This window comes from Suricata suricatta, chromosome 10, assembly GCF_006229205.1.
Source record: "Suricata suricatta isolate VVHF042 chromosome 10, meerkat_22Aug2017_6uvM2_HiC, whole genome shotgun sequence".
NCBI lineage: Eukaryota > Metazoa > Chordata > Mammalia > Carnivora > Herpestidae > Suricata > Suricata suricatta.
Genome location: NC_043709.1, coordinates 5,139,898 through 5,153,458, shown reverse-complemented (window position 1 = coordinate 5,153,458; position 13,561 = coordinate 5,139,898). Strand labels below are relative to the sequence as shown.

General features: G+C 58.7%; 1 protein-coding gene across 1 annotated transcript in view; it reads left to right on the top strand.

Annotated features, from left to right (window-relative positions):
- The window catches only part of MPPED1 (metallophosphoesterase domain containing 1), a 58,942-nt gene that overhangs the window by 42,094 nt on the left and 3,287 nt on the right, over positions 1-13,561 (top strand). Inside the window, exons 4-5 of the mRNA XM_029955655.1 lie at positions 10,641-10,756; positions 12,711-12,824. Of these exons, the coding sequence (XP_029811515.1) occupies positions 10,641-10,756; positions 12,711-12,824 (230 nt within the window). The remainder of the gene's footprint in view (positions 1-10,640; positions 10,757-12,710; positions 12,825-13,561) is intronic.

Here is a 13,561-nt window from a genome sequence, read left to right as displayed (position 1 = left end):
TTCCCTCCCTGTGTGCACAGGACAGGCCAGCAAGAGGGGAGGGGGCAGGAACTGAGCCGCCTGGGCGTTTTAAGAAGCAAGGGTCTATTTGTCGATGGACAGGCATCGCTGTCTGTTCTCACCGCTGGCCCCGAGGCCCCGTGCTTCAGCCGCTTCTGACCTTCTTAGGGGTCAGTGGGGTCTAGACCTTGTCCCTGCCCTGGAAAGCTGAGGAGGCTGAGACCTGTGGCCACGGTGCCTGGCTGCAGTCAGAGGCTGCTGGGCCCACGGGGAAGTACCCCCTGCCCCGTGGCCATGGCCCCCCTGACTTCGGGGACACCCCCCTTCCCAGGAATCCTGTGGAGTCCGTTTTGCACCGGCTCCCTCTCCACCGTGCTCTGGAGAAGGTTCAGGGAAGGTGCAGGGAAGGGGCGGGGAAGGTGTGGCTCAGCTCCAAGCTGCTCACCCAGAATCCTTTGCTGTTTCTCTTAAGAAAATCTTTTTAATCTTTCAAAAACCATTTATTTATTTATTTATTTTAGTCTCCCTCCAAGAATCATCCAAGCTGTTTGGGGCGTTGGACAATTGGATTGCACTCTGGTGTTCCATGAAGTTCCGTCCCGGGCGGTCCTGGGCAGCCCGGTTTGGGGGTGTAGCCTGGGTTGGGGGTGCCCGTAAGGCAGGATTGTGCTGCCTCGGTCTGTGGGTGCACATGGTTTACTTTAGCTCCTGCCTTGGGCTTTCTGGGCTGCGCGGGCTCGCTTCCTGGAGGACAAGCCCTAGCCGGAGGTCACGGCATCCTCCGTCTGGTGGAGGCTTCCCTGGGTGGCCTTTTCTAGTTCACCTCTCTGTCTGCGCCCTCAAGCCCTCTGGGGACCCAGCTTCATGGAGGGAGGGGGCAGAACCCGCTCCCTCCCCTTAAGGCCCTGAGGCCTCCTGCCTGTTACTTCTTGGCCATGAAGACCCGCTTTCCCAGGTTCAAAAGCTCTGCTAGTCCCTGTGCATCTAGAGCTGTGTTTCTTAGAGTTCATCTCGAGTTTCTAGGTGGGTTTAGCAGGGACCGTGGCCTTCCTCTCCTGCTTTCCTGCCTCTTCTATAGTAAGGCCTCTGAGACCCCTCCCTCAGCAAGCTTCCCAGGACCTGCTCTAGCAACGGGACAAGACAGGATTGTTTTCATCCCCATCTCGCAGACGGGGAAGGTGAGGCTCGGTGGTCCAGGGACTGGCCTGAGATCTCGGCCACAGGCAGAGCTGCTCGGGGGTCCGGCCCAGGCAGGTGGTCTTGGTCAGCTTCGGGAGTAACCAGCCTGGACCAGCCAGCAGGCGACCCCGGCAGCGGCTCCTTCCTGTCAGCCCTGGATCCCCAGACCCCTGGCCCCTGGCCATGTCCAGCTGGTGGGATGCGGAGCCTGGATGGGGCTTCCTGGACCCCTGGGCCCAGCACTGGCATGTTGTCCCTGAGCTCAGCTTCTGTGAAGTCAGGCCAGCCAAGGGCGAGACGGGGGCGGCACGCAGAGCAGCAGGGGGTGGGGAGGCGCGGGGCATCCCAGTCACCTCGGTGCTCCTGCCCCTCCCGCTCCATCGGCTCAGGGACGGGCTGTGCTCACTGGAAGCCATGGAACCCTCCTGCCCCTGGGGCCAGTCAGAAATCACACCCCCCCCCCCACTAGCCTGATGCAGGCCTGTGACAGTGACAAGCGTGTTGGGAGCCAGCCGGCACAGGTGTGTCCACCACCAAGGGTCCGGCTGCTGTTCATGTCGTGTCTCCTCCCTCTGCCGGATTCTGATGGTCGCCAGCCCCCCACACACAGGCAGCCAGCGAATTCCGATGTTGGGAAGAAAATCCTCATGGCCCCTAGTCCTACACTGTGCCGCCTCTACACACACACACACACACACACACACAGGCACACACATGCACATGCACATACACCTGCATGCAACTACACACAGACACCTACAGACGCATGCCACTACACACATGCACACACCTACACACAACTCCCCCCTTTTCTGTCCTTATCTTTCTTGCTTCCGCGTTGTTGTTATTTTCTTTGCGGAGGGCCCCTCCACACATATGCGCACGATTCTACATGAGATTAATGTTTGAAACAAATCGTCTGCCTTCTCCCCGCTGCAGAATCCCAGCGAAACAAAAGATGAATGGTCCGCACCTCGGAAGGGTGGGGGAAATTAATTAGGAATGACAAAGGACCCCATTCTTCGGTTCCACTTATCTTGCCGCTGACTTGCGGTAACTGGTGTGTGCCAGGGCAAGGTGTGTGATTGACAGTCCTCGGGGACGTGGTGCCAGCCTGCGCGGCCCTGCCCCCTTGCTGGCAGCCGCTGGCCCTGCGGAGGCGGCTCCCTCAGCTTCGCCCTCGGGGAGGAGAAAGGCCAACCTCTCCGTTGGAGCTGGACAGGTGGCAGCCCGCACTGTGGGGCGTCCCCAGGGGCCGGGGGACCGCCTATGGGGGGAGGGATCTGCATGAACTCTCTTGAGGAACCTGGGTATGTCCCTGACCTCTGAGCCTCGGTTTCCCCTGCTGCAGAATGGGAGCACAACCTCCATGGGGGGCTGAGAGCGCCCGGGCAGCACTCGGGGCCTCATCTGGGTGCTCCCAGTCCGCCCATCCCTCAGCGAAGCCAGAAGCTTCTTCTCTGTCAGGAGCGGCTACTGTCTTCCTCTGACCACAGCTTTCACCTGCGTAGCATGCGGGGTGGGCGCGAGAAGGTGCGGCTGCACGGGGTCCACCGTGAGAGGCTGTCCCTCCACCTGGCAGGGCAGCACCCTCAACCCACAACTCAGGAGTGGGCGACCAGGGAAGGCAGGGACAGAGTCCTGACGGAGATGAGTCGGACGCAGCAGAGCGTGTGAGCACGCTGCGCCTGCTTCATCTCTGGGGCCTCGTCTAAGCAATGGGCACCTGAGCCCCCCGGGCAGGTCATGGGAGGCGGGATGCTCCATGGTGGTGAGTGTTTGTTCTCGTGCTGGTTCCTTCGGGCTCTGGGTGGGAGGGGAGGGGCCTTTCAGGAGCATGCACGGAGAAGGGAGGCTAATGCATAGTTCTTCCTGCCTGCCTGACTCCCAGATAGAGCACCTAGGTGTTCATTCTAGCATGCGTTCATTCATTCATGCACATCACGAGCAAGCCCCCCAGAGGCCGCCTGGGCCCTGCCTTTGTCGGGCAGGAGGGATTTCAAGGCTATTTGACCTCAGCCTGCCCTGTGGGGCCACCATGAGGACACTCGGAGCGGGGAGGGGCACCTGTGCTCGGGGGATGGTGTGATCAGGGGAAGCTTCCTGGAAGAGGGGGCCTTTAGGCCAAGCCTTAGCAAGTAATGGGTCTTGGACTCTGAGGTGAGGCTAGGAAGAGCCTTTCAGATGGCTGGAACAGCAGGTGCAAAAACCCAGAGGTGGGGAAAGGCTGGTCTGTGTTCAGGAAACAGAGACGTTTGTTGTGAGTTCAGCAGCAAATCTGAGCACGACAGTTCAAAAGGTGGTTGGGACAGAGCCCAGGGCCCTGCGTGCCAGGCCATGAGGTCTGGGCTTGTCCTGTAGGCATAGGGAGCCATGGAAGGCTTTGGAGTAAAGGAGACACACGAGAGAGCCCTGAGGAGTGGAGAGTCACAGGCTACTTCCTCCCTGCCCAGCCAGACTCAGAGGGGAGCCGGCAGGGCCAGGGGCTGGGCTGGGACCCGGCAGGGAGACTGGGCCGTGCTCAGAGGGGCGGGCAGGCAGGCAGCTGCCATTGAAGGGGGGGATCTTTGGGCCAGCCGCCCACTGGGCACAGGATGCAGGAGCCAGGAACCCCAGGAGTCTCTCTTGCCTCCGGGGTGTCCCCAGACACACCACTAACCTCTCTGTGCCTTCGGTTCCCTGACTGTAGAGTGAGAGCCTCCCCGGACTTGGTCCTGAGGGTTAGCTGATTCGAGATGAGGACGTGGCTGGGAAAGTAGGGGTTTGCTGAGGAAGAGGGGGATGGGATTCCTGGTCCAGTCTGCATAATTCTGGCCTGAAGGCAGGGAGCCCAGGCTCTGGAATCCGCTCTCCGGGGTTGAGCCCAGGCGGCGCCTCTTGGTCACCAGGTAACCCGAGCACAGCTCTGTACTGCCTCGCACCTCAGTTTCTGCATCTGTAAAATGGAGCAGTGATGGCAGCTGCCTCCCAGAGTGGGTGTGAGGCCTGGGGGCTCATGGGGTTGTGCTGGTGTGGGTGCCCTCTCGGTGTCCCCGCAGCGCCCCTCAGCATTGGCCAAGGGGACCCCGGACGCCTGCCCTCGTGCATCGTGCCCTGGCCTGATGCTCAGCTGGGCCCCAGTCCACCCCGGGGCGCCCTGGGGCCTCCTCTGTCCACACACCCCAGCCTCCCCAGGAAATGGGGTGCCCCCGCAGGCTAACTGGACGACCCCAGGGGCACCCCGCCCAGGGGCTGCACGCCTTCCCTGGTGGAGCAGAGCGGCACTGCTTCAGCATTCTCTCTAGACGAGCACCGTCTCCTCCCTTCTGCCGTTGGGGGCCCGGGATTCACGATTCAGGGGGAAATCATTTAATGATTGGCCATGGGGAGGTCATTTATATTGGCTAAGCGGGCTTAATTAGACCGGATTCGAAGGTTACCAGAAGCGCACAAAAAAGCTGTTAAGGGGTTAACCTCTGAGAGATTACATTGTATTCAGCGCTCTGTTAAAGTTTGAATTAATTTTTCCCATGGGTTTGTTCACATTCTAATTTTCAACTAAATGAGACATCTGTTTCAGAAAAGGAAAATTTGCTCTGGTCGTCATGGCAACTATCATTCTGTAAGAAAATTATTCCAATGGTTACTTGAGAACAGAAAGACAGAAATTCAGGACATAAAGCCGCCTCCCGTCGCTCAGTCGGATTTCTGATTCACACGACCTCCTCGGGGTCTGGGATGTGTCCTGGGGGGCGTGCAGGTATCAGGCTCCTGGCCCTCGGCGCGGCGAGGCTGGGTCCCAGGGCCGGGTCGCACTGGAGCTGGGGAAGGCGCTTTCGCAGGGTCCCCTGATCCTGTCTTGGGCATTCGCCGTCTCCGACCCCTGGCTGCCCTTGACGTGGGTGGGCCAGTAGTGGGTGGCTGGACCCTGGCTGCTTAGAAGCCAGGCCTTGAGCCTCTGCCTGCCCCGCCCTCTGTCTGGAAACCCCTGGCAGCCTTGCACGTCACCTCTGCCCCCAAAGGGCCTTACTGGATGAGGAGGAGGTCGATGGGCCGCCTGGGGCTGACTTCACCTTGAACCTGCACCGCCTCTTCCCAGGGCACAAACCCCAATGGACGTCACCCAGGAGGGGCCGGAGAGTCTCCAGGCCCCGTGGGCTGGTCTAAGGCCTCTGGGGAGTGCGGTCACCCTGAACTGTCTGTCTCTCCAACTGCTCTGGTCCTGCTCCTGGCCACCCGGGAGAAGCCCCTGGCCCGAAGACGGTGCTCCCCAACCCACGGGCCATCCTGGGAAACGTCTCCTTTGGAAGTCTGCCTGGGTGATTTGCCTCATCCTGCTCCCCCTAAATTTTCAATGAGAGCCAGAACATCCCCTTTTCCCACTGACAGAGCTCCTGGGTAGTTAGAAAGTGTTTTCATAGTGGGAGTACAGTTTCATTCTTTTAAACCTCCTCCCTTGCCTCTCCTTTCCCTCCCCTCTGTGTCGGGGCACAGCACTGTCCTCGCCTCTGTGTCGGGGCACAGCACTGTCCTCGCCTCTGTGTCGGGGCACAGCACTGAACACGAAGGACCCCCCCCCCATGGGGTAAAGTCTGGGGACATAGGCATCATTAACCTGCTGGCGGAGGTGAAGTGAGCGGCCCGGGGGCCGAACCAGGAAGGATGTCCGATGCCAACTTCAGTGCCTTGAGCAAGCTCTCGGGGCCCCCTGGGGGGCTGGGTGGACCCCACGATCCCAGGACTTGTGGTGTGTGGCAGGTGTATCCTTGGGGAAGCCTCACCCCCAGAGGAAGGCTCGGTGGTGCCGGGAGAGGAGAGGCTGGGCCAGCGGAGGCATGCGTGGGTTGGTTTTTGGGGGTCTGTGGGGTCTCTGATATATTTCTAAGTGTCGCTTTCAAAAAGCCACCCCTTGCTGCGGCTCGCAGGAACTAACAGATGCCTTCTCTCCATGCAGATGAGGCCTTGTCCCGTCGTGTAAATATTTGATTAGATTTTTGAAGAATGGATCCTGTATTTGGAAGGCAGCACCGGAAACATGTTGCTCCCTTCCCGGGAGGCTGACGGGGCTTTGGGCTCCTGGGAGGACTGCTGGGCTTGGCTTTGGGAGTGGCTTCCGGAATGCCGCAGCCTTCCCTGCTGTGACTGAGCCCTGGCGCGGCCACGGCACGGCGGGGCTTTGAGTCTGCTCGGGGTTCTAGGGCCTCGGGAACTGCAGAGCCGGGAGCCCAGCGGGCTAGGCAGGAGCAGCCTGGGCTGGCCGCTGGAGCAGGACTGTCAACCGTTTGTGGCCAGGAGCTCGGGTAGGAGAAGCATTTTACACTGTGACTTAGTACATCCATACATGGGTGTCTATGTAAATATAAATATATTTAAGTGAGGTATCCTTTCCCTGCTAGGAGGCCCCCTTTTCTGTCATTTTCTTTTTTGAAAAATGTTGGGACCCATCAAAATGCAGTTTGAAAAACCCAGCCCTAGGTCAAAGGTTTTTCATGTAGGCTCCATGGGTGGGTTTCAGGAAGGGCTCCCAATAATGATGGTGATGATGATGGTGATGATCGTGGTGATGGTGTTAGTGGTAATGGGTGGTGATGCTGATGGTGATAATGGGCATGGTGATGGTGGTAGTGATGATGGTGGTGATGAGGGTGATAATGGGTGTGGTGATGGTGATAGTGATGGTGGTGGTGGTGGTGATAGTGGTGATGATGGGGGTGACAGTGGTGATGGTGATGATGATGGTGGTGGTGGTGGTGATGCTGATGGTGATAATGGGTGTGGTGGTGGTGATGCTGATGGTGATAATGGGCGTGCTGATGGTGGTGGTGGTGGTGATGATGATGAGGGTGGTGATGATGATGAGGGTGGTGATGATGATGATGGTGGTGGTGATGAGGGTGATGGTGGTGATGGTAGCAATGGTGATGATGGTCATCATCATGGTGGTCGTGGTGACGATGGTGGTGATGCTGATCGTGATGGGGATGACACTGATGGAGATGATTTTGATGGTGATGATGGTAATGGGGATGATTATGGCAGCTGCAGTGCATTGAACTAGACACGGTTTTAAGCACTTTATGTAGATTAACTGATTTAATCCGTCCAAGCAGCCCTATTGAGATGGTATTATTATTCCCATGAACAGATGGGGAAATTAAGACATAGAGAGGTGTTGAGTCTCTTTCCAAAGATCACACAGGTCATATGAGGTGGACCCATTCTCGCTCAGGTCTGGCTGACCCCAAGATTGCCTTGAAGTTGGGTATAAGATTGTGTATGTGCAGCGGTGCATTTTCTGTGGAGACAGCTCCCACCTCTGCAGGTGTGCCAGGGCAGGCCTATGTGGATGTGCCAGCGATAGGAGGTGCCTTCTGCAGAGACTGTCCTCCAGGCCAGCCCACCCAGATCTATTCCCCAGCCCTGGCCCCCTGATCTTATCACCTGGCAGGTGCTTCCTATGGTTGAGGATCCCTCGGGCAGCCCAAACCTGGGGACACAGACAGTCCCTTCTGTGCCTGCTTCTCACCTTCTATTTCTCCTCAGGCTCAGAGTGCAGATTCCAGCCCCTCTCACCCCCCTGTCGTTCTCCTGGGGCCCATTCATAACTAGGTGTGGGGGCACCTCCCTGGCTCCACCTACAAAACAAGGCGGGGGCCACAGCCCTTCTCTTCAAGGCTAAAACTTAGGCTGGTTGGGGCGTGGGGAGATGGTTCTGGTGAGTTCTGCCCACTTTTAGTGGGTTTTCCTGGGTGGCACCTGGGGGCTGCTGTTCGAATAGGGCGCATCGTTTTCAGCTTCGAAGCTTCAACTGCAATCCCACGGTAACAGGAAGAGTCCTATTTGACATCTGTTAACAGACTGATCTATTCATCAGGGCCTCACTCAACGCCATTTGTCAACCCTCTGTTATTCCCTTCCCCTGGGCTGGTCCTGGGTGTGCAAGGTAAGAGGAAGATTGGAGTAGCCAGGGCTTGGAGGGATTAACGGTGGCTTGAGGTCAGCGATGGGCAGGAGGAGAGAAGGGAGCTGGTGTCTCTGGCTGGAGTCCTGGATGAGCAGGGCTGGCAGTGGAGGGGGTCCTGCACGTGCTTGAAATGCAAGAAGCACTTTGACCCCCACATGACCAGTGCTCACCCGTCTTTCACAAACCCATGTTCCAGAAGAGGCCATTGCAGTGTCAGGTCCGGGTTCAACAATGACATCTCCACTCATGAGCTTGTGACTCTGGGCCCCTGGGCCCTCACTGCCCCTCACCGCCCCTCAGTGTCCTTGTCCAGAACCTGCTGTGAACAAATCAGGGTTTTCAAGCTGTGTTCGCGAGAACCCCAGGGTTCCAAAGAGGTGTGTTGGGTGGTGGCCAAAAGGCAGAGCTGTTGGGTGAACCACCAGCGGTCTCGATCTCACCACGGAAGGGCCTCTGGGCCACGAGATGGACTTTGGTGGCAGCTTTGGGACATGAGAGACTTTGAAGTTTGAGGCCCACCTCCAACCTGCACGGTATGTGCCGGCAGGCGAGTGGTAGTGAGGTGCCCGGCCCGGGAGTCCGCACACCCCCAGGCTAGCCCGCCTCTCCGAGCCCCTGGTTTCTCATCTGTAAACTGGGAATCCTCTTCAGTCCTTAATTCTCAGAGTTCTGGTAACAAATACACCATCCCCATGACGAACTTAGATGGCAGCTGGCCAGAAAGTAGGTACCCAGGAAGTGCAGGCACAGTTTCTATTTCCTGCTCCCTTCTTCTCGGCTTCCTCACCCACAAAACAGAAAGAGACCTGTCTGCCTACCCTGGCTGCAGGCGCGAGAGTCCCTGGGGTAACAGGTGGGGAGGTGGCGGCTGTGATGACAATGATGGTGGTGATGATGGCCCAGACTGGGGGGGGCTGGGCGCTTCAGACAACAGGAGTTTGCTCTCTCACAGTCTGGAGGCTGGAGTCTGAGATCAAGGCATTGCCAAGGTTTGTCCGTTTTGAGGGCCCTGAGGAGGAATCGGTCCTGTGCTCCTCCCCCAGCTTCTGGGGCTGGCAGTCCTTGGCGCTGCTTAGCCTGGAGACAACGCCGCTCTAATCTCTGTGCCCACGGTCAGTGGCTCTTTTCTCTCTGTGTCTCTGTTTTCACACGACCTTACAAGGGCACCAGTCATTAGGCTCAGGGCATGCCCTAATCTGGTGTCACCTCATCTTGATGATATGTGCGAGGACCCTATTTCTGAATAAGGTCACATTCTCGGGCACTGGGGGTTAATACTTCAATATATATTTTTGGAGGACAGTTTGGCCCGTAACTGTGGTGATAGTGATGTTGGTGATGGTAGTGATGGTGGTGATAATGGTGGTGGTGGTAGTGGTGATGGTAGTGGTAGTGGTGACAGTGATGGTGGTGATGGTGATGATGTGGTGATGGGGGTGATGGTGATGCAGGTGGTGATGGGGGTGATGGTGATGGTGATGATAACTTTGTAGACACTAAAGGGCTACATCAATGTGGGATCTTATAATAAATGTATAATGTTACATGCTTCAGGGATCTTTCTCAGTAGGGATGCTTTTGTTAGAAATGAAAGCCCAATCAAATGGCTCCCTGTTGACCCGTATAATTGAGAAGTGTGGAGGTGGGGTGGGGGTCTGGGGTGCATTTGGTCTGGCGGGCTCCGTGGGCTGTGTGGTCCAGCCATCGCCATTTGGGACAGCATAATAGCGGCTGGCGGCTCCCGAGGCAAGAAGCTCACGGGCTGATACGCAGGGATGACCATGTCCCCTTCTGTCATCAGTGAAAGAAATACCTGGGACTCCCTCCATGGGGAAGGATCTAGATTACAGTGCACCCTGGAGCCCGTCGGAGGGAATGACTTGTGTTGCTCAGTCTACCTGTGATGTCGAGACTGCCTTACTTGGCCTCCGAGGTCTCTCTGGCCTTGTCCTTGGGGCTGGGAGGGCCTCAGCCTGGCTGGAGCCTCAGGGGAAACCAGGAGTGAACATCCTCGCTCGGAACCGTTCTCTCTAGGTTGAGTCTGCCTTTGCCCGACCACGTCCGGGAGACAGAGCAGCGTGTTCCCCGCGAGGGGTGGGTGGGCGTGTCCCCGTGAGGAGTGGGTGGGCGTGTCCCCGTGAGGGGTGGGTGGGCGTGTCCCCGTGAGGGGTGGGTGGGCGTGTTCTCCGTGAATTTCCTCCGAAGGGCTTGGAGCAAGAGGGCCCTTTGGCAGATGCTGATTCTTTTTAAACTTTCATCTTTAAAAATTACATAAATAATATTTCTTCATCTTAGAAAACCAGAAACTGTGTTGAATGAAGGTGAAAAGAGAATGCCATGACATCCCACAGCCCATGAGTTGGTCAGGAATCTGGCTGAATACGGCGATCCCCACACTTTGAGTTTCTAGCGTCGCGCCAGCCCCGCTGACCGTGTGGAGCTGCGGCCTGCCTCCCCTTCCCGTGGTTGTCCCTCACGCTCAGCGGTCCCCTCTGAATCACCTGCTCTTCTTCCACAGGCAGCCCTGGTTTTATGGCTGGGGCTTTAACCTCCCCCGAGGCCAAGCGCTGCTTGAGAAATGGAACCTCATTCCCGAAGGCGTAGACATCCTGATAACCCACGGACCGCCACTGGGTAAGAGTCCGCCGTCCCTTCCTCGGCCGGCCTGGCCAGTGGATGCAGAGTGTGTGGGGGTTGAGGGCCCGGCCTGTGCCCTGAGATCAGCTGGGCCGGTCGAGAGGGGCCCTGAGTGAGGTCTGTCCTGAGTCTGAGCCACTGTGGCACTGGGCACAGTTCCCCCCAACCCCTCTTATTTCCCAAGCACCTACTGCATGCTGGGGGTTCTCCTTGTTGCCTTGTGGGCTCCTCACTGCCACTCAGGGGGTCAGAATCGCCGCCCCTTTTACACACGTGGCTCGTTGCCACTCAGGGAGGTCAAAGGGCAGGGCTGGGCCCTTGACTCTCCAGCCCTGAATCCTCGGGGCCGGACACCTTCAAGGTTGCTCTCTAGGCTTTGTCCTGTGCACCCCTCACCCGATCAGGCACCCGGGGGACCTCACCCCCACCCGCCCCAACGTCTCCAGGGCCTGTGGGTTCCATCCTCAACAGCCCCCCTCCCAGCCCCCCTGCCACCGCCCCGGTCTGAGCTGATGTTACCACCCACCCACTGGCCCGGCCCGGTGTGGTCTGCTGACTGCCTCGGGGCCCCCCTCTGGCTGCCCCACCAGGGGCTTTCTCAGGCCTCCCGTCCCGCTTTCCTGACACACACACTTCCTGTCCATCTGCACATCCCTCCTGATCCCACCTCTAAATGGTATCCCAGCTCCTTCCTCTCCTCTCCACCCCTGCTGTCCCCACCTGGGTCCAGGCCACGTCTTCTGTCTCCTTGATGACTGCCACGGCCTCCCTGCTGGTCCCCCCGACCCTGAGTCTTGCCCCTCCCGCTCCACTCGCCTCACAGCAGCAGCAGGGAGTTCTCTGAATTGGCAGCTCTGGCACGCCATCCCTATACAACCCTTCGTAGCTCCCCTGGTCCTCAGAATGCTGTCCAAACTCCCAGCAGTCCAGCCTCCACCAGCCGTCTCTTCTCCCGCAGCCTCCGCAGAACCTGCCATCACTCCTGAGTGGGACTGGGTGGGTGACGCTGGACAACAGGCCAGCCTAGATGGTGCTCGCTTTCGGGGTAGAGGGCCACGGAATGGCCAAACCGGAGGCACCCTTCCCTCCCTCTGTCTCTCTTTCTCTCTCTCTCTCCCCCTTCCTCTCTTTCTCTCCTTCCCTCTCCCTCTCTCCCTCCCTCCCTCCCTCTCCCTTTCTCTGTCTCTCCCTCCTCCTCTGTCCCCCTCCCTCTTCCTCCCTCCCTCCCTCTCTGTCCCTGTCCCTCCCTCCCTCTGTCCTCTCCCAGGCAGCGTCAGGTGCCGCCTGCCTGATTCGGGGCTCGGAGGATTCCCCCTTCCCCTTCCCACATGCGGAAATCTGTTTCACCCAAGCAGAGAGGGGCCCTAGCCACTGGCTGGAAGTAATCAATCATTCTTCGTTTGCGTAGCCACGTGAGGCTCCGAAGCAGCCGCCATATGGGGCGGCTCCGGGGGGCTGGCGGAGCGCGCGGACCCAGACTCTGCCGCCGAGCCCAGCTGCGTTGTGTGCAGTTCGTTTTTGTGATTGTGTGATGTTTGTTTGGAGTGTTTCCACTCCTGGTTTTGCTCTGCTGCCAGCCGGGGGGTGCCCTGGGCCTCACCCGTCCCTTTCAGGCCTCGGTTTGCTTATCTCTATAATGGGTGGATGGCACCCTTGAGGCTGTGGTAAGCGGGAGGTGTGGTGGGGGGCTCCCTTCCCACCCCCTGTGCCTGGCCTGCTCTGGGTGGCCCCCTGGAGGGGGAAGGCACGGCCACAAGGCCCCAGGCGCTGCGTGGTAGAGCCTGCTCTCCCTCCCCGAAGGTCAAGGTAGGGTGGGCTCGGGAGAGCTTGATGGGGGGGTGGGTTACACCTGGCTCTGTGAGTCCAGGACCCTGTGCGGGCCAGGGGGGCGGGGGGGGCGGGGGCCTGGCCACCGGGACCCTGTCATTGCCTTCTTTGTCTCCCTGCTCAGGCTTCCTGGACTGGGTCCCCAAGAAGATGCAGCGGGTGGGCTGCGTGGAGCTGCTCAACACGGTGCAGAGGCGCGTCCAGCCACGGCTGCACGTCTTCGGCCACATCCACGAAGGTCGGTGAGGGGGTGGGGGAGGGGCTCCTCACTGGGCCTTGTCAGGGGCCACCTCATCCCCCTTCAGTTCTGTCACCTCCTCCCTCATCTCAGCCCTTTCTGACACACACAGTGAACACTTCATCCACACGGTGGCCGGAAGCTGGCTCCTGCTGGAATGTTTAATATGGGAAGGTCGGTTGCTCAGTCAGGCAGGACTTAGGGGTAGTTTGCTGACTTGGACCCTGCGGCTCTGGTGGGCCTCCAGCCTGGGACGTCTTGGGGACACGGGCAGGTGGCTCTGTGGAGGAGGGGACATTGGCCAGGACACAGAGGGTGTGTTATGTTTGGCAGGTGCACTGGCTACTCTTTAAGGCTGGTGGCCTGGTCTTGTCACCTACATCCCTATGGCCTGTGGAGGGTGGTGGTGGTGGTGAGGATATTGATGGTGGTGGTGATGGTGATGGTGGTGGTGGTGGTGGTGATGGTAGTGGTGGCGGTGATGGTGGTGATGGTGGTGGTGGTGATGGTGGTGGTGATGGTGACGATGGTGGTGGTGGTGATGGTGGTGATGGTGGTGACAGTGATGGTGGTGGTGATGGGGATGAGGATGATGGTGATGGTGATGGTGGTGGTGGTGGTGGTGATGGTGGTGGTGATGGTGGTGGTGATGGTGGTGGTGATGGTGACGATGGTGGTGGTGGTGATGGTGGTGGTGGTGGTGATGGTGGTGATGGTGATGGTGGTGATGGTGGTGG